This window comes from Salmo salar, chromosome ssa06, assembly GCF_905237065.1.
Source record: "Salmo salar chromosome ssa06, Ssal_v3.1, whole genome shotgun sequence".
NCBI lineage: Eukaryota > Metazoa > Chordata > Actinopteri > Salmoniformes > Salmonidae > Salmo > Salmo salar.
The window spans coordinates 53,427,119-53,447,911 of record NC_059447.1 but is presented as its reverse complement, the minus strand read 5'-3'; the positions used below and the strand labels follow the sequence as shown (position 1 = coordinate 53,447,911).

At 43.7% G+C, this 20,793-nt stretch overlaps 1 protein-coding gene across 7 annotated transcripts in view; it reads left to right on the top strand.

Annotated features, from left to right (window-relative positions):
* The window catches only part of LOC106607635 (serine/threonine-protein phosphatase 4 regulatory subunit 3), a 33,997-nt gene extending 15,845 nt beyond the window's left edge, over window positions 1-18,152 (top strand). For 3 of the 7 annotated variants that reach the window (XM_014204773.2, XM_014204774.2, XM_014204771.2), the window contains 9 exons: window positions 7,644-7,775; window positions 8,201-8,303; window positions 9,728-9,886; window positions 10,279-10,448; window positions 10,670-10,812; window positions 11,272-11,486; window positions 11,785-11,981; window positions 12,225-12,248; window positions 16,982-18,152. In XM_014204773.2, coding sequence (XP_014060248.2) covers window positions 7,644-7,775; window positions 8,201-8,303; window positions 9,728-9,886; window positions 10,279-10,448; window positions 10,670-10,812; window positions 11,272-11,486; window positions 11,785-11,981; window positions 12,225-12,248; window positions 16,982-17,095 — 1,257 coding nt within the window. In that variant the 3' untranslated portion in view covers window positions 17,096-18,152. Of the gene's footprint in view, window positions 1-7,643; window positions 7,776-8,200; window positions 8,304-9,727; window positions 9,887-10,278; window positions 10,449-10,669; window positions 10,813-11,271; window positions 11,487-11,784; window positions 11,982-12,224; window positions 12,249-13,920; window positions 13,977-16,981 lie in introns of all 7 variants that reach the window. The other 4 variants (XR_001329238.2, XR_001329239.2, XM_014204772.2 and 1 more) reach the window with 4 other exon arrangements.
* Window positions 18,153-20,793: the final 2,641 nt, after the last annotated feature.

The following is a 20,793-nucleotide window of genomic DNA, read 5'->3' as shown; positions in this document are numbered from 1 at the left end:
GTCTTAACGACCGTTCCACAGGTACATGTTCATTAATTGTTTATGGTTCATTGAACAAGCACGGGAAACAGTGTTTTAAACCCTTTACAATGAAGACCTGTGAAGTTGTTTGGAATATAGTCTGTATGATTAAATTCTCATTACCGAAACACAAGTTCTCTACCGCAACTGGCCTTAAATTGCAGTGGTAAATGAGAATGGTGTTGCGAAGGATGAGGAACCTTAGCATGTTTTGTTAACAATAGGGAAGCCATGATGACTAAGCAAACTTTTACTCAATGTACATAATTAGACATTAATGAAGTATATTTTCATAGAAAATGTTAAATCTAACATTTTTCAAATTGGATAACTACCTGTATCTAATGATAATCAATACTGCTGTGTACGCAGTCTGACAAGAGAATGTTCAACTTTTAACTGGAGAAATATAAGGAGCTCTGCTTATCTGGTAGCCATCTTGAAGGTACTGGCAGATGTTGCTTCATTCAAAATCAAACTTTATTTAAAATCCTGTGTGTGTGTGTTAACAATCCTTCCAAAATGTTGCGGTGGATGAGAACGTCAGTCATGGACTTATTCAGTTTTTTTTAAAGAATTGTCAATTGAAAACATCTAGTAGAACATCCATTTATTTTTTACAGAATTTTTTTCATTTTACTCTGTTTAAATTACAACATAACATATATTCAGACAGAGCTGGACACGTTGCGGTAATGACAATTTCAGCAGAAAATGTAATAAAATACAAAAATGATTAATTCCTATGTTGAAATTACTCTTTGCGCAAGGTAGAGGACACATCTTAATTATATTTTGTTATTACTAAATTAAATGTTTTATATTTGAAATCAATACTGCCATGGTATTGTAATGGTTTCATGAGAATGACCCACCTGCATTCCAAACAGAACCAGGCTAACAATGACCAGCAATCTTTTAAATTAGTATGCCCTTGCTGGACTTGACATCCAGGTAAATTTGCAAGTGACACACCGGGTGTCACTGGCAACTGAAAGCTACTGTCCCGAATGGGGAAAATAATACTGGCCTGGGTTAGTGGATGATGCACGCATAACATTTAAATTATCTTTAATTTACTGGCTGCACAAGTAGCCAATAGTCTATAATGACCTACCCTCCATACCCAAATAATTACATTTTCACTTGACTATCATGTTCACTTGACTATCAACAAAAATATAAACACAACATGCAAAAATGTCAACGATTTTACTAAGTTACAGTTCATATAAGGAAATCAGTCAATTGAAATAAATTCAATGGATTTCACATGACTGGGAATACAGATATGCATCTGTTGGTCACAGATACCTTAAAAGGTAGGGGCGTGGATCAGAAAACCAGTCAGTATCTGCTGTGACCACGATTTGCCTCATAGCGCTACACCTCTCCTTCGCATATAGATGATCAGGCTGTTGATTGTGACTGTGGAATGGTGTCCCACTCCTCTTCAGTGGCTGGGCAAAGTTATGGATCTTGGCGGCAACTGGAACACGCTGTCGTACACGTCGATCCAGAGCATCCCAAACGTGCTCAATGGGTGACATGTCGTGTTAGTATGCAGGCCATGGAAATACTGGGACATTTTTGTTGTCTGCAGCTTATGCCTGCCCATACCATAACCCCACTGCCACTATTGGGCACTCTGTTCACAACATTGATTTAAGCAAACCGCTCGCCCACACAACGCCATACAGATGGTCTGCGGTTGTGAGACCGGTTGGATGTACTGCCAAATTCTATAAAACGACATTGGAGACTGCTTATGGTAGAGAAAATAAACATTCAATTATCTGGCAACAGCTCTGGGGGACATTCCTGCAGTCAGCATGCCAATTGCACATTCTTTCAAAACATCTGTGGCATTGTGTTGTCTGACAACTGCACATTTTAGAGTGGCCTTTTATTGTTCCCAGCACAAGGTGCACATGAGTAATGATCATGCAGTTTGTTTGAAGGGGAAAAATAAAACCTTTGCGCACTCAGAAAGGGGTGTTATTGTTAGCAATTTTATAGTCTACAGTTGTAGGGCCCTATAAAATCAGTTTTATCTTTTGGTAAATTCAGTTTTCCCGGTTTCTAAGTTTACTTATTTGTTTTCAGGTTTTAACTTACAATCACATTTCTTTATATGTAAACCACATGAGGAGAATACTTTTAAGGTCTGGGAACAATAAAAAAATATATATATATATATGTTTTTGGAGGAGGGTGTCGATGCCCTTTTTATTAAATTGTTCACTTAGCAAGATACCATTGTTTGGCTAGCAGGGGTTTTCCATTGTACAGTGTAGGCTTCATGTGATTGCAGAGTTTGCAAAACATGTGCCCCGCAATTGACACATCATCATGATAACATTCCGCCATTTAGGCCTACTGTGCAGTCATTTACTTGGGAAGGTTTTTGTTTTGTTCAATCAGATCATGAATACTGCATAGCGTAGATTCCCGCAAGACTATATACAAACCTTTCTGAGTACATGGTTTGCATACCCATTGTTGTTTTAGATAATGATAATTAAATGTGAACCAAAAATTTGTGACAGCAAAAAAAAATTGCCACCTTAGCGACCAATAAAATCTGGTGTCGCACTGCTTTGTCAAAGGGTCGTAAATGTGAGCGTTTTGGACGCAGTCTGAAACCCTGCTAACAATCACCAAAATAAAAGCTAGACAGAGAATTGAAAATTCCAAAAACAATGAATTTAGCAGCATTTGTTTTTATCAAAAGATCGAATTAGCTATGGCAAAATGCTTACACTTGCTGTAAAAAATGCAAACATTTCTCTACACCGGCAAGATGAGGGGGCTCTAACATTCAGCTAGGCCTTCCCAGGCCCCCTACCACGCACATTAATCTAATTGTGTTATGTTTCTCTAGACAGATTTTTTTTTAAACAAAATATTTAAATGATAAAACATTTGATTCTTTCATTCTCTTAACGTTGGATCAATTGACTTCCAGTATTTATGTAATGGCTTCTTCAATATAAGTGATGAAAAGAATATTGTCCAACCCATTGGGTATCTCACCACACCCCCATATACCATGCCTTGGAAGTATGCAGTCAGATGGATTAAAAGTACACTTGCATTGTAAAATTTCTGACAGCCAGCTTTCTAACTCTGCCCTTAACTTTTGGACTGACTCAAATAGGATTCCCCCAACATTGCTCTGATGTCCCAAAGCTTTCAGGTTGAAATTTTGTGAAGCAGTATAAAACTTAAGTTGCATATATTTGAAAAAGTCTACATTGGTCAGTCCAAAATTTGCATTTTAATTCTGTCATGGAAATAATTGTATTGCCTATTACCGGTTCGTTTACAGTTTCTATGCCTTTAGTTTTCCATGTGGGCCAATTTATCGGTGAATTCTGAAAAGCTATCCAAATAGCAAAGGGGTGTGTTTTTAGGGAGTGATATTGCTTCTTGTAGAATCCTTTTAATTTTCTAAACTATGAAGTTGTTAATGTTCTTAACTCCATCCTTTGAAACCAAACACGTGAAACGATTCTGGGGATGAGCATGCACATATTCAATATGTACCCATTGTTCCTCTTTTTAGTGCATTTAAAACAATATGTCGCATGTAACAAAAAAAAAAAAAGAAAGAAAAGCCTTGGTTGGCGAGTTGATACAATTGCAAATCTGGAAGGTTAAAACCACCTTTAAATTTAGGGACATGTAAAACTTTCCTATTTATTCTGAGTTTTATGAAGTCTCTTATGGCAGAGTATATTTTTTTAAAGAAGGTTTTCAGTGGGGTAATTGGTACTACTGAAAATAAGTATTAACTTTGGGACCCATGCCATTCTAGAGGTTGGTTCCGCATGTACTTTTTATGTAGATTATTCTATTTAATTATATCTGCTTTCATGTCAAATGTCATTGTTTTTAATGAGACAATGATGGCAATTTTGTATTTTTACCTTTGACGTCTCACACAGATGTTAGCCCTCATGAACAGTCTTCACTTAGAGTCTAGCTAAGAAGTTTTGAGGTTTAAAGTACCATATTCATTCAGTTTGGAATTCTGGACATAAGCTAGCATGCTCTTCAAACCAGCCAGGCAAACTACCAAGCAACAAAGGGTGGTCTTCATGTCGTCCGGGGCGTCTTACATTTACATTTAAGTCATTTAGCAGACGCTCTTATCCAGAGCGACTTACAAATTGGTGCATTCACCTTATGATATCCAGTGGAACAACCACTTTACAATAGTGCATCTAAATCTTTTAAGGGGGGGGGTTAGAAGGATTACTTTATCCTATCCCAGGTATTCCTTAAAGAGGTGGGGTTTCAGGTGTCTCCGGAAGGTGGTGATTGACTCCGCTGTCCTGGCGTCGTGAGGGAGCTTGTTCCACCATTGGGGTGCCAGAGCAGCGAACAGTTTTGACTGGGCTGAGTGGGAACTGTGCTTCCTCAGAGGTAGGGAGGCGAGCAGGCCAGAGGTGGATGAACGCAGTGCCCTTGTTTGGGTGTAGGGCCTGATCAGAGCCTGAAGGTACGGAGGTGCCGTTCCCCTCACAGCTCCGTAGGCAAGCACCATGGTCTTGTAGCGGATGCGAGCTTCAACTGGAAGCCAGTGGAGAGAGCGGAGGAGCGGGGTGACGTGAGATAACTTGGGAAGGTTGAACACCAGACGGGCTGCGGCGTTCTGGATGAGTTGTAGGGGTTTAATGGCACAGGCAGGGAGCCCAGCCAACAGCGAGTTGCAGTAATCCAGACAGGAGATGACTAGTGCCTAGATTAGGACCAGCACCGCTTCCTGTGTGAGGCAGGGTCGTACTCTGCGGATGTTGTAGAGCATGAACCTACAGGATCGGGTCACCGCCTTGATGTTAGTGGAGAACGACAGGGTGTTGTCCAGGGTCACGCCAAGGTTCTTAGCACTCTGGGAGGAGGACACAAGGGAGTTGTCAACCGTGATGGCCAGATCATGGAACGGGCAGTCCTTCCCTGGGAGGAAGAGCAGCTCCGTCTTGCCGAGGTTCAGCTTGAGGTGGTGATCCGTCATCCACACTGATATGTCTGCCAGACATGCAGAGATGCGATTCGCCACCTGGTTATCAGAAGGGGGAAAGGAGAAGATTAATTGTGTGTCGTCTGCATAGCAATGATAGGAGAGACCATGTGAGGATATCACAGAGCCAAGTGACTTGGTGTAAAGCGAGAATAGGAGAGGGCCTAGAACAGAGCCCTGGGGGACACCAGTGGTGAGAGCACGTGGTGCGGAGACAGATTCTCTTCACGCCACCTGGTAGGAGCGACCTGTCAGGTAGGACGCAATCCAAGCGTGGGCCGCGCCGGAGATGCCCAGCTCGGAGAGGGTGGAGAGGAGGATCTGATGGTTCATAGTATCAAAGGCAGCAGATAGGTCTAGAAGGATGAGAGCAGAGGAGAGAGAGTTAGCTTTAGCAGTGCGGAGAGCCTCCGTGACACAGAGAAGAGCAGTCTCAGTTGAATGCCCAGTCTTGAAACCTGACTGATTAGGATCAAGAAGGTCATTCTGAGAGAGATAGCAGGAGAGCTGGCCAAGGACGGCACGTTCAAGAGTTTGAGAGAAAAGAAAGAAGGGATACTGGTCTGTAGTTGTTGACATCGGAGGGATCGAGTGTAGGTTTTTTTCAGAAGGGGTGCAACTCTCGCTCTCTTGAAGACGGAAGGGACGTAGCCAGCGGTCAAGGATGAGTTGATGAGCGAGGTGAGGTAGGGGAGAAGGTCTCCGGAAATGGTCTGGAGAAGAGAGGAGGGGATAGGGTCAAGTGGGCAGGTTGTTGGGCGGCCGGCCGTCACAAGAAGCGAGATTTCATCTGGAGAGAGAGGGGAGAAAGAGGTCAAAGCACAGGGTAGGGCGGTGTGAGCAGGACCAGCGGTGTCGTTTGACTTAGCAAACGAGGATCGGATGTCGTCAACCTTCTTTTCAAAATGGTTGACGAAGTCATCCGCAGAGAGGGAGGAGGAGGAGGGGGGGGGAGGATTCAGGAGGGAGGAGAAGGTGGCAAAGAGCTTCCTAGGGTTAGAGGCAGATGCTTGGAATTTAGAGTGGTAGAAAGTTGCTTTAGCAGCAGAGACAGAAGAGGAAAATGTAGAGAGGAGGGAGTGAAAGGATGCCAGGTCCGCAGGGAGGCGAGTTTTCCTCCATTTCCGCTCGGCTGCCCGGAGCCCTGTTCTGTGAGCTCGCAGTGAGTCGTCGAGCCACGGAGCAGGAGGGGAGGACCGAGCCGGCCTGGAGGATAGGGGACAGAGAAAATCAAAGGATGCAGAAAGGGAGGAGAGGAGGGTTGAGGAGGCAGAATCAGGAGATAGGTTGGAGAAGGTTTGAGCAGAGGGAAGAGATGATAGGATGGAAGAGGAGAGAGTAGCGGGAGAGAGAGAGCGAAGGTTGGGACGGCGCAATACCATCCGAGTAGGGGCAGTGTTGGATGAGAGCGAGAGGGGGAAAAGGACACAAGGTAGTGGTCGGAGACTTGGAGGGGAGTTACAATGAGATTAGTGGAAGAACAGCATCTAGTAAAGATGAGGTCAAGCGTATTGCCTGCCTTGTGAGTAGGGGGGGGGGAGGATAGAGGGTGAGGTCAAAAGAGGAGAGGAGTGGAAAGAAGGAGGCAGAGAGGAATGAGTCAAAGGTAGACGTGGGGAGGTTAAAGTCACCCAGAACTGTGAGAGGTGAGCCATCCTCAGGAAAGGAACTTATCAAGGCGTCAAGCTCATTGATGAACTCTCCAAGGGAACCTGGAGGGCGATAAATGATAAGGATGTTAAGCTTGAAAGGGCTGGTAACTGTGACAGCATGGAATTCAAATGAGGAGATAGACAGATGGGTCAGGGGAGAAAGAGAGAATGTCCACTTGGGAGAGATGAGGATTCCAGTGCCACCACTCCGCTGGCCAGATGCTCTCGGGGTATGCGAGAGCACGTGGTCAGACGAGGAGAGAGCAGTAGGAGTAGCAGTGTTATCTGTGGTAATCCATGTTTCCGTCAGCGCAGAGGAAGTCGAGGGACTGGAGGGTAGCATAGGCTGAGATGAACTCAGCCTTGTTGGCCGCAGACCGGCAGTTCCAGAGGCTGCCGGAGACCTGGAACTCCACGTGGGTCGTGAGCGCTGGGACCACCAGGTTAGAGTGGCAGCGGCCACGCGGTGTGAAGCGTTTGTATGGCCTGTGCAGAGGGGAGAGAACAGGGATAGACAGACACATAGTTGACAAGCTACAGAAGAGGCTATGCTAATGCAAAGGAGATTGGAATGACAAGTGGACTACACGTCTCGAATGTTCAGAAAGTTAAGCTTACGTTGCAAAAATCTTATTGACTAAAATGACAAATGATACAGTACTGCTGGCTGGTGGAGTAGGCTAGCTATCAGTGGCTGCGTTGTTGACTTTGTTTTGAACGTGTAGCTGGCTAGGTAGCCTCGATAGTTTCAGTACTACACCTTGTCATGATACAAAAGCAACTATGTAGCTAGCTAACATAACACTAATCAAGACATTCCTTTGTAATGTAGTTCCTACGAGTCGCCTTTATGTTTTGAATGCTAGTGGTGAATTTGCTTCTGGACTGTGATCTTCAGTCAGTTTTACATTTCCCCCACCAATGGTCATTCATGTCTCTCCCAGGACATCCTGCTGATCAACCTGATCATCGAGCACATGATCTGTGACTCGGACCCGGAGCTGGGCGGCGCTGTGCAGCTGATGGGTCTGCTACGCACCCTGGTGGATCCTGAAAACATGATGGCCACCGCCAACGTGAGTAGAGCGGCTCGCTTCTTACCTCTGACCTTTTCCTTACCCATTTCACCCTGATAACATGCTGGTTATGGCCAATGCAAGTCTAACACTGCCCTCTCACCCCCCCCCCCCCCCCCCCTGAGAGAGTGGCTGGAATTCGAATTGACCCTTAGCTCCTAGTCCTTGGGCAGGATTTAAATCCCACCAGGCATACTTCCTAGAGGCTCCGCAACCGTTTTATGACTTCACTCGGCACCACACCTAGGGCTTCGCACAGAGATTTCACTGCATGCCATAATTTGCAACTAAGGAGATCACTTGGTAGAGTGTAAACCAAACCCAACTTACTCCCTAAGCACTTCCTTCAGGTCATGTGTGTTTTGGTGAAACCCTTTTCACTTGGAGTGTTTGCATCTCATGGTTTGACTCTCCTCCTCCTGCAGAAAACGGAGAAGACAGAGTTCCTGAGCTTCTTCTACAAGCACTGCATGCACGTCCTCTCTGCTCCTCTACTGGCCAACACCACGGATGACAAACCCAGTAGAGGTGTGTTCATCCATCCACTGTCCGCTGGGTGTGTGCAGAGGAACAATGTTTTACCTGCATCCAAATAAACCAGAAATACAGTATAAGATATGTGTGTGAGTGCCCTGTGATTGTCAGGATGACTGACACTGACTTAACTTCTTGCGGATTAGTGGGACGCTACCGTCCCATTTTGACAATTTCCGGTGAAATTGCAGTGCCAAATTCAAATTAAATTACTATAAATATTAAACTTTCATGAAATCACAAGTGCAATAGATCAAAATAAAGCTTAAATTGATGTTAATCCAGCCGCCGTGTCAGATTTCAAAAAGGCTTTACGGCGAAAGCAAACCATACAATTATCTGAGGACAGCGCGCAGCACACACATGCATAACAAATCATTTTCAACCAGGGAGTTGCAACACGAAAGTCAGAAATAGTGATATAATATATGCCTTACCTTTTGAAGATCTTCTTCTGTTGACACTCCAAAAGGTCCCAGTTATATTACAAATGGTCCTTTTGTTTGATAATGTCCTTCTTTATATCCATAAAAACTCAGTTTAGCTGGCGCGCTTCAGTCAGTAATCCACTCGGTTTCCCTCCTTCAAAATGCATACAAAATGAATCCCTAACGTTACCAATAAACTTATCCAAACAAGTCAATCAACATTTATAATCAAACAATAGGTACCCTAATACGTAAATAAACGATAACATTTCAGACGGAGAATCGTTATTGTCTTTACCGGAGAAAAATACCAAAGAACGCGCTCTCATTCACGCGCTTGGAAACACTACAGCCAAAATGGGAGCCACCTAGAAAAACTACAATTTCTGGCTCATTTTTCCAAAACCCAGCCTGAAACTCTTTCTAAAGACTGTTGACATCTAGTGGAAGCCCTAGGAACTGCAATCGGGCACGATTTTGCCCTATTATAAAAGTGCCAGCCTTTGAAATCAGTGGTGGGATGAATATTATTTTGGGGGGGGGTGGTTTGTCCTCGGGGTTTCGCCTGCCATTTCAGTCTGTTATACTCAGACATTATTTTAACAGTTTTGAAAACTTTTGTGTTTTCGATCCAAATCTACCAATTATATGCATATCCTAACTTCTGGGCCTGAGTAGCAGGGAGTTTACTTTGGGCACGCTTTTCATCCGGATGTCAAAATACTGCCCCCTATCCCAAAGAAGTTAAAGTTGTGTATATACAGTATCTGATGCGACAAGGTACAATTTAGCATTCAGTCACACGTACGCGCATGCACACACACCCGAGATGAGCCAATGTATGTCAGTGAGCTGAGTGAATGAATGACTTCTTACACAAGTATATACACACACACACACACCATATGAGCCACTGTATTTCTGTGTGAGTGCTTCATGATTGTTATGAACACACACACACCGTTAACCCCCTCCCTGTATCCCCTCCAGATGACTTCCAGACGTCTCAGCTGCTGGCGCTGATCCTGGAGCTGTTGACGTTCTGCGTAGAGCACCACACCTACCACATCAAGAACTACATCATCAACAAGGACATCCTCCGTAGGGTCCTGGTGCTCACTGCCTCACAGCACGCCTTCCTGGCCCTCTGTGAGTCCTCTATATATATATATATATATATATATATATATATATACATACACACACACACACACACACACACACACACACACACACACACAAAACGTTCAGCTCGCCAAAAACCCGGCCCTACATTGTCACTTTAGCCTCACCAAGCCTGTGTTGTATCTTTCTGCATCACCACCACACTCTAGACCTTTAAAACCCCATCTCCTGTCCTTTTAACTCTGATTCCCCAACGCACTATTCGAATATCACACACACACTTGCTGAGTCTCTCTCTGTGCTCACACTCAGGAGAGAACTGTAATCTTTGCACACTGTACGAGTTGGTCGGAACATTGTTTCTGTATCAACTTGATCACAATGAAAAGATGAATGTGTGTTAAACTCTCCTCCAGGCGCACTGCGCTTCATGCGGCGGATCATCGGGCTGAAGGACGAGTTCTACAACCGCTACATCATGAAGAATTTCCTGTTTGAGCCGGTGGTCAAGGCCTTCCTCAACAACGGCGCCCGCTACAACCTCATGAATTCAGCCATCATCGAGATGTTTGAATATGTCCGCGTGGTGAGCATTTCTTCGCTTCCAATGTCTCCTGTTTTTGTGTTTTTAACTTTTATATCACAAAAGAAAGTATAAATGGTAACCCCCCCCCACCTACCCCTAGCGGCCCCACATTTGACAATATCACACCTGCTTAGACAGAACAAAACCTATGCTGAGCAAGAATGGTATGGTCTTCCTCTCTCTCTTCTCTTTCCTCCTCTATACACTACCATTCTCCCCAGGAGGATGTGAAGTCCCTGACGGCCCACATAGTGGAGAACTACTGGAAGGCCCTGGAGGATGTGGACTATGTGCAGACCTTTAAAGGACTGAAGCTGCGCTATGAACAGCAGAGGGAGAGGCAGGACAACCCCAAACTGGACAGGTTCATATATTGTTTTTGTGTTTATTTATTGTCATGTGTCCATTGTTTTTACTATGTGCTGCAAAATGAATTGCACCTCTGGGATAAGAAAGACCACTCTAAGACTGAGGGGGAAGGGTGATGGTAGGATTGGATTGGATTGATGGTTGGATGGATGGATAGATTAAATACATATTCTGCTAGTGATGTTTGGGGTTGGTAGTGGGCATTCTAGCTGTAGTTTTGGAATTGCTGCCATTAGCTACAGGATGAGTGGGTCGTTGTCTTTGGCTTTAAACGAATCCAATTGGCTAGTGATACGGTATTTTGGCTCGACTCAAGCTGATTGGCTTTATGAATGATTGTCCATTTTTTACATTTGGAATCCACTGGTTTCTATCAATTTGCTATTCCTTATTTGTCAGGAACTCAACTCTAGTCATGCTCAAGTTGAACTGTTTGCCAACTCTCCTTACACAGCATGCGGTCGATCCTGAGGAACCACCGGTTCCGGCGTGATGCGAGAACGCTGGACGATGATGAGGAGATGTGGTTCAATGCGGACGAGGAAGAGCTTGAGGACTGCGAGGCAGTGGTGCCCCCCTCGGACAACAAGACCACCAAAGCGAGCGGTGGCGTCGGCGAGAACGAAGACCTCATGGACCCCATCAGCAAGTTCATGGAAAGGAAGAAACGTAGGTCGCAGGGAAAGAATGCATGAATTACTGACAGATCTGGGTCAAATACATATGTGAAGTGCTGTTTATTAAGGGGAGTTTAGATGCACCTGTTTTGGTTTGGAATTTGTACTACTTGTACTTTTTTTTTGAATTTGTACTTTTTTTCGGTGATCTGGGGAAATGAAATGAAGTGCATTTGAAGGTTGCTGATATACTCTGTACTGAGAAAAAAATAAGTTGTCTTGCATCTTTATAAAAAAAAGTAAAACTGGCAGTCCACAACTGTCTGGATCTCTGTCTTTTTGTCCCACAGTGAAAGACTCCGATGACAAGGAAGTCCTGGGCAAGTCCAGTAGTCTGTCAGGCCGCCAGAGCCCCAGCTTCAAACTCTCCTTCTCCGGCTCCACCACCAAGACCAGCCTGTCCAGCCCGCCCGCATCGCTGCGCCCCGGCTCGCCTGGGTCAGGGGCCAAGGGCTCACCCCCGACAGCAGCCACAGTCACCACAAAGGTGGGTAGTAGCACCCGACTAGTCTCCACGGGGACCTGGGTTGTATTCAGTAGGGCACAACAGAAAACATTTCAAATGTAAGTTAGTTATTGGACAGTTCAAGTTTGTCTGTTTTCTTCATTCTAAGAATGGGATGATTGTTTGGGGGTTGGAGTTTAGGTCTTACAAAAACACAGGGATCGTTTACCCAAAGTATAAAATTGACATATTTTGTTTCCTTACCTTGAAATCAATCCGGAGAAGGACAGACTGCAATCCACACTTTGGGTTTGTTTACCGAACCACTGCTAACAACCATTAACTTTTAACATTTGCAAATGAAAAACCAGTAGAAGTCAATTTACCCCAATCGCACGCTCCCTCTAAACTTGAGACATCTGTGACATTGTGTTACGTAACAATTCTACTGCCAAGGTTTGTCTATGGAGATTGCATGGCTGTGTGCTCGATTTTTATACAGCTGTCAGCAACAGTTGTGGCTGAAATAGCCGAATCCGCTAATTTGAAGGGATGTCCACATGTATGTGGACAGTGCATTCGGAAAGTATTCAGATCCCTTGACTTTTTAAACATTTTGTTACGTTACAGCCTTATTCTAAAATTGATTAAATCAAATGTATCATCAATTTACACACAATACTCCATAAAGACAAAGCAAAAATAGTTTTGCTTTAAAAAAAAAAAATATTTACGTAATTATTCAGACCCTTAAAATTCAGACTTAAAATTGAGCTCAGGTGAATCCTGTTTCCATTGATCATCTTTGAGATGATCAATTGATTGGACATGATTTGGAAGCCACTCAGTAAAAGGCACATGACAGCCTGCTTGAAGTTTGCCAAAAGGCAACTAAAGACTCTCAGACCATGAGAAACAAGATTCTCTGGTCTGATGAAACCAAGATTGAACTCTTTGGCCTGAATGCCAAGCGTAACGTTTGGAGGAAACCTGGCACCATTACTACGGTGAAGCATGGTGGTGGCAGCATTATGCTGTGGAGATGTTTTTCAGCAGCAGGGACTGGGAGAGTAGTCAGGATCGAGGGAAAGATGAACAGAGTGAAGAATAGAGAGATCCTTGATGAAAACCTGCTCCAGAGCACTTAGGACCTCCAACTGGGGCGAAGGTTCACCTTCCAACAGGACAACGACCGTAAGCACATAGCCAAGACAACTCAGGACTGGCTTCGGGACAAGTCTCTGAATGCTCTTGAATGGCCCGGACTTGAACCTGATCGAACATCTCTGGAGAGACCTGAAAATAGCTGTGCAGCGACGCTCCCCATCCAACCTGACAGAGCTTGCGAGGCTCTGCAGAGAATGGGATAAACTCCCCAAATACACGTGCCAATCTTTTAGCTTCGTACTCAAGAAGACTCGTGGCTGTCATCACTGCCAAAGATGCTTCAAAAAACTACTAATTAAAGGGTCTGAATACTTATGTAATTTCAGTTTTGTTTATTTTATAAATTAGCTGTTTTTGATTTGTCATTATGGAATATTGTGTGTAGATTGAGGGGGAAAAAACAATTGAATCTCTTTTTTAGAATAAGTCTGTAACTTAACAAAATATGGAAAAAGTCGAGGTCTCAATACTTTCCAAATGTGCCTTCAGAAAGTATTCATAATCCTTGAATTTTTCCACATTTTGTTGTTACAGCCCGAATTTAAAATGTATTATATTGAGATGGTCTACACACAATACCCCATAATGTCAAAGTAGAATTATGTTTTTAGAAATTCTTACAAATTAATAAATTAAAAGCTGAAATGTCTTCAGTCAATAAGTATTCAACCTCTTTGTTATGGCCTAAATAAGTTCAGGAGTAAAAAAAATAAAAAATGCTTAAGTCACAAGTGGCATGGACTCACTCTGTGTGGAATAATAGTTTTTAACATGATTTTTTTCTCTGTACCCCACACATACAATGATCTATCAGTAAGGTCCCTCAGTCGAGCAGTGAATTTCAAACACCGATTCAACCACAAAGATCAGGTAGGTTTTCCAATGCCTCACAAAGAAGGGCACCTATTGGTAGATGGGTAGAAATATAAAAAAGTAGACATTGAATATCCTTTTGAGCATGGTTAAGTTATGAATTGCCCTTTGGAGAGTATCAATACACCTAGTCACTACAAAGAAACAGGTGTCCTTGCTTACTCTGTTGCCTGAGAGGAAGGAAACCGCTCAGATTTCACCATGAGGCCAATGATGACTTTAAAACAGTTAGAGTTTATAATGGCTGTGATAGGAGAGAGCTGAGAATGTATCACCATTGTAGTTACTCCACAATACTTACCTAAATGACAGAGTGAAAAGAAGGAAGCCTGTACAGAAGAAAAATATTTAAAAACATGTATCCTGTTAACAATAAGGACCTAAAGTAAAACTGCAAAAACAATTCCGCAGATAACACTTTTTATTCGGGACAAAGTTTATATGTTTGGGGCAAATCAAACAACACATAACTGAGTACCACTTCATATTTTCAAGCGTAGTGGTGTCTTCATGTTATGGGTATGCTTGTCATCGGCAAGGACTAGGGATTTTTTGGGATAAAAATAAACGGAATAGAGGTAAGCACAGGCAAAATCCCAGAGGAAACCTGGTTGTCTGCTTTCCAACAGACACTGGAAGACAAATTCACCTTTCAGCAGGACAATAACCTAAAACACAATGCCAAATATACACTGGAGTTGCTTACCAAGATGACATCGAATGTTTCTTAGTGGCCTAGTTACAGTTTTGACTTAAATCGTCTTGAAAATCTATGCTAAGACTTTAACATTTTGAATTCAGGCTGTAACACAACATTTTTGGGAATAAGTCAATCGGTATGAATACTTTCTGAAGGCCCTATGTGTATATACAGTGTGCGTGTGTGTTTTTATATTTAAACTCAGCAAAAAAAAAGAAACGTCCCCTTTTCAGGACCCTGTCAATTAAAGATCTTCATTGTAAAGGGTTTGAACCCTGTTTCCCATGCTTGTTCGATGAACCATAAACAGTTACTGAACATGCACCTGTGGAACGGTCGCTAAGACACTAACAGCTTACAGACGGTAGGCAATTAAGGTCACACTTATGAAAACCGTAGGACACTAAAGAGGCCTTTCTACTGACTCTGAAAAACACCAAAAAGAAAGATGTCCAGGGTCCCTGCTCATCTGCGTGAACTAGCCTTGGGCATGCTGCAAGGAGGCATGAGGACTGCAGATGTGGCCAGGGCAATAAATTGCAGTGTCTGTACTGAGATGCCTAAGACAGCGCTACAGGGAGACAGGACGGACAGATGATCGTCCTCGCAGTGGCAGACCACGTGTAAAAATACCCGCACAGGATCGGTACATCTGAACATCACACCCGCGGGACAGGTACAGGATGGCAACAACAACTACCCGAGTTATACCAGGAACGCATGATCCCTCCATCAGTGCTCAGACTGTCCGCAATAGGCTTAGAGAGGCTGGACTGAGGGCTTGTAGGCCTGTTGTAAGGCTGGTCCTCACCAGACATCACCGGCAACAACGTCGCCTATGGGCACAAACCCACCGTCACTGGACCAGACAGGACTGGCAAAAAGTGGTCTTCACTGACGAGTCACAGTTTTGTCTCACCGGGGGTGATGGTCGGATTCGCGTTTATCGTCGAAGGAATGAGCGTTACACCGAGGCCTGTACTCTAGAGCGGGATCGATTTGGAGGTGGAGGGTCCGTCATGGTCTGGGGCGGTATGTCACAGCATCATTGGACTGAGCTTGTTGTCATTGCAGGCAATCTCAACGCTGTGCGTTACAGGTAAGACATCCCCCTCCCTCATGTGGTACCCTTTCTGTAGGCTCATCCTGACTGACCCTCTAGCATGACAATGCCACCGGCCATACTGCTTGTTCTGTGCGTGATTTCCTGCAAGACAGGAATGTCAGTGTTCTGCCATGGCCAGCGAAGAGCCCGGATGTCAATCCCATTGAGCACGTCTGGGACCTGTTAGATCGGAGGGTGATGGCTAGGACCATCCCCCCCCCCCCAGAATTTTCCAGGAACTTGCAGGTGCCTTGGTGGAAGAGTGTGGTAACATCTCACAGCAAGAACTGGCAAATCTTATGCAGTCCATGAGGAGGAGATGCACTGTTGTACTTAATGATGCTAGTGGCCACACCAGATACTGACTGTTACTTTTGATTTTGACCCCCCCCCCCCCTTTGTTCAGGGACACATTATTCCATTTCTGTTAGTCACATGTATGTGGAACTTGTTCAGTTTGTCTCAGTTGTTGAATCTTATGTTCATACAAATATTTACACATGTTAAGTTTGCTGAAAATAAATGCAGTTGACAGTGAGAGGACGTTTCTTTTTTTTTGAGGAGTTATATATGGGTGGGTGTGTGTTTACACATACACTACCGTACAAAGTTTCGGGTCACTTAGAAATGTCCTTGTTTTTCAAAGAAAAGCTCATTTTTTTGTCCATAAAAATAACATTGATCATAAATACAGTGTAGACATTGTTAACGTTATAAATTACTATTCTGATCAATTTGACGTTATTTTAATGGACAAAAATTTTGCTTTTCTTTAACAAAACAAGGACATTTCTAAGTGACCCCAAACTTTTCTATGTGTGTGTGTGTATGTATATATATATATGTGTACATTGAAAAGTTTGGGGTCACTTAGAAATGTCCTTGTTTTGTTAAAGAAAAGCAAAATTTTTGTCCATTAAAATAATGTCAAATTGATCAGAATAGTAATATATATATATATACTCTCAAGGATTTCAATGGCTGAAAAGTCCTTGAAGTCCTCTTAAGGGGCTGATTCTGATGGGAATCAGATATCAGTTTGGGGGCCCTAAGATAGTAGCTTCCAGGCCTTAAGTTTTAGACCTCTGTTATGGTAAAGAGTTAAGTAGTTATTTTCTGTAAGAAATATAATCAAGATCAGATCTGAATACATGAATGACCCCGCCCCCACTTTCTCTCTTTCTCGCTCTTTCTCAGGTGGGGCTGGTGGACTACCCCGATGACGACGAAGAAGACGAAGAGGATGTGGGTGGCGAGAGTAAAGAAGAGACTCCGCCCTTGTCCAAGAAGTCCAAGCTTAGCTCCTCATAAAAATAAATTGTTAATGACTACTTTCCACCGATCCCACGATAGACTCAACACAGGATGGAACAAAAACTGCTCAAACTGTTAAAACAAATAAATGAACCCCCCTTGGTTTTCAAGGAGCAGACTATGAATGGAAACGCGTCTCCTCGAACTAATCCTAATACACAAGTGCCAATCGGGAGGCCGCAGAGCTAGGAACGAACGAACGAATGAACGGAAAAGAGAAAGGCGGAGAGAGAAGACTATTACCAATAATGGCGTCAGGTAAAAGGGGCAGACTGACGATTTGTAATCTAACAAAGCTAAAATACAGCGGGAAATGACCACATAAATACACGCATTCATCCACACACACACACACACACAGACTTAAACCCCAAAGAGCTTGCGTGCTCGGACCATGCCCCACCCCAAACACCCCACTCAGGGAAGGACATCACAGCGACCCCCCCCCAATGGGGCCGACCAATCAAGATGCAGAACCACTCACCCACTGCGCTGACTTCTCCACCCGCTTCTGTTAATTTCTCTCTTCTCCCTCCTCTACTCCCCCCCCCTTCTCATTTTTTTGTTTGTTTTTACGTTTTTTTTTAAAAGATGTTAGTTTCTAGGACCAGACGGGAGACTGCAGACCGACGGGGCGAAATCGCTGTCATTGTTTTTCATTTTGATGATGTCATCAGTGCTGTCGTCGTCGCTCAGCGGAAGTTCTTCCTCTCAATAGAAAAAAGCCAGCTGTAAAAATGTTTTTCCTTTTAATCACTCTCTCGCTCTTCTGTTTTTGTAAATGACAACAAAGAGACCTGCCTTTACATGTTCAGGAACTTTTCAGTCTCACTTGAACAGGTTTTTAAAGACCCCAGTAGGTTGAGCTAGTTTTACCCTTTTTTGCCCTTTGAAACTGCAGATCTTTTGGGAAAATAATTTGTAATCCTGTCTTATTAAAGATTGAGTGGAATTCTAGATGTGAACAATTTTTTCTTATCTTCACATTTTTTTTGGTTTTCTTTTACATTGTTGTTCAGAAATATTTGGACCATTAAAAATGATCTTTGCTGTATGATGTCCTACTACCTTTTGTGCTGGCGAGACTGAAATTGTGTTCTCTGCACTGCTATGTTGCAGTAGCCTAGTCCCAGATCTGTTTGTGCTGTCTTGCCAACTCCTATGGTGGCGTGACAATGACCATCAGAATCGGCAAGACGGTGCTAGCAGATTTGGGACAAGGAAAATGTTTTTCAATGTTCGCGAGCTGATTTTTCACTTTACATTTTCTAGTAGAATATTTTATTGTGAATGGGAAGTTTTTATAATTCATAAACCCATTTTTAGCAATTTTGTAATGGTTTGACTTGATAATGAGGTCAGTTTACTTGTTCTATCTTTTTACAAGGGTGACCCTCAGTTGTTCTATGTCTGCGCTGTCTCCACCAGGTGGTACCCTCGTATCACACAATACATGGAAAAGAGAAGAAATGTGGCAATATAGTACTGTAAGGTCTTGAGGTGCACCGTTTGTCCATTCAAAAAAAAAACATTTATGCACCGGTTTTCTTTCTTTAATTTATCTGAAGGTTCAGAATTCTACCAAAGTTTGTCATCACTAAAGTTCTACCAAAGCTCAACATTTTTTATATTTTCAATTTTGCAGGAAGTCTATGGGTGAGTTTTTAATGCTATAAATTCTATTCATCCCCAAGGGGAAATTATTGATGGTATCTACCCCATTTTTTTTAAATGGTAAAACCAAGCATAGACGTGTGACTGACCATTTTATATTTATGCTAAACATCGATTAGTCATGTCTCCTTCCCCATTTATATCTGTGCCTCGGCACGTGCCGGCGACATGGGGTCACCTTAGCGCAGGTCGTATTATCCCACCTGATTACTTCAATAGCAGTCGGCTATCAAACCTCTGCTATTAATTAAAACCATCTGATTTCAACCCATCTGATCCCCAGAGGCTCAGCAGGCCCTGATTCACGCTGCCTATTTAAAACTCCATTCACTACTAAGCCTTTTACAGACTTTGGAGACAAACTTTTCAAAATTAGCCCCCCCCATCGCCCACCAATGCTATGTCTCTTCCCCAGCATGATGGTGTCAGTGTTTCTGAGTGACTGTGTGTTCTCCCTCGACTCCCTACCGGACTGGAGCGAGAGGGGTAGTCTGGTAGTAGCCAAGAGATGCCAGGTCTACTCGTCCGAAAGGCGTGCCATCCCAATGCAAGGTTTTTGCCAAGACTCTTGCCCGCCTGTGTGTCTGCCAGCCTGAAGGCATCCCCACTGGCGGAACTGCTAGTGTGCCGTGGACTTCCTGGCGTGCCACTGAATACCCTCTTTGACAGCTCTTTTGATTGGCACGACCCCCATCTTCTCCTGCCTTGCTGCCTCCAGTTTCGCAGACTGCAATAGTCTGACTGATCAGGAGCTGTTCGATAGTTTGACGTGTCAAGGATGAACAAGAACAGGAATGCATGTAACCCACAACACTACATAACTGGTTCACTTGAACACTATCTCCTAGGCCCCTTAGACCAGTGCTTTTCCCCTAATTTCCAGGTGGGCCCCCAAAGCAACATCCAGGCCCTTGTCTGGCATCACAATAATCAATTGTAGCCAAAGTCTTTCAGGCGGGGGAAAACTGGTGGGCACAACAGTGTACACTTATGGTCAGATCATCATCCTGTATCCAAACTACACGAGCAGGGGTCCACATACTTTTGGTAATGTTGCGTATCCTCATAATTCCCTTGCCAATAGGATTGAAAACGTCTCATGGGTTCCTGCTGAGGGAAATGTAAGCAAATGTTACTGTCATTTGGTTGAGGTGAAACTAGCTGAACATACAGAATGTTATTATGACAGTGGTAATTTGTGTTTGTAAATTAGTAGGAATTGAGCGTCATATACAGGCAAGTGTTCAAATGGGGGTGAACCGAATTCTGGGATAGAAAAAAATGTACATGACAAAATGTTTTCAAAGGTGAATTCAAGGATTTTATATGAGTGATTTTCTACCCCTGGTATACAGGTTGTGAGTTAGGCTAACTCAATATTACTTGATCCAAGATGGCGTAGCAGTCGGACATGTGTTTTGTCTTGTCCTGTCCCGTGTAAATATCGTTTTCCTTGTTTTTTTCGGTTATATTTCATATATATTTTAATCTCACTTTCCATCTACGGACTGAATATACTCTCCTGCAGCCCGCCTCACCCAATGTGGTACGGATCTGCTATTTTTATACTTTAGAACCGGAACCCCCATCAAAAGATAGCCAGCTAACTAGCTAGTAGTCAGTTAGCCACTGCTAGCGGTCTTCACCGTTAACTCGGGACACCAGCCAGCCTCAGCTCGGTCAATACCTGCCAGTCTGCTCAGCGCGATATCAACCCAGAGCATATCGGACTGCTTTTTCTCTACCACATCTCTGAATTCCTACCGCAAGCTCTGAACCTTTACACCGGATCATCGCAGCTAGCTAGCTGCAATCCGAGTGGCTACTCCTGACTAACGTCTCTGTCCCAAAGCAAGCACCAGCTAGCCTCGAGCTAGGCCTATCTCCCGGCTAGCCGAAGAGGTCCACCAGCTAATTCTTGGGCTACAATACCTCTTTTGCCTATTGGCCTGGACCCTTTACTTCCGACACGGAGCCCCGCCTATCCATCATGACTGGTTTGTCGACGTAATCATCCGAGG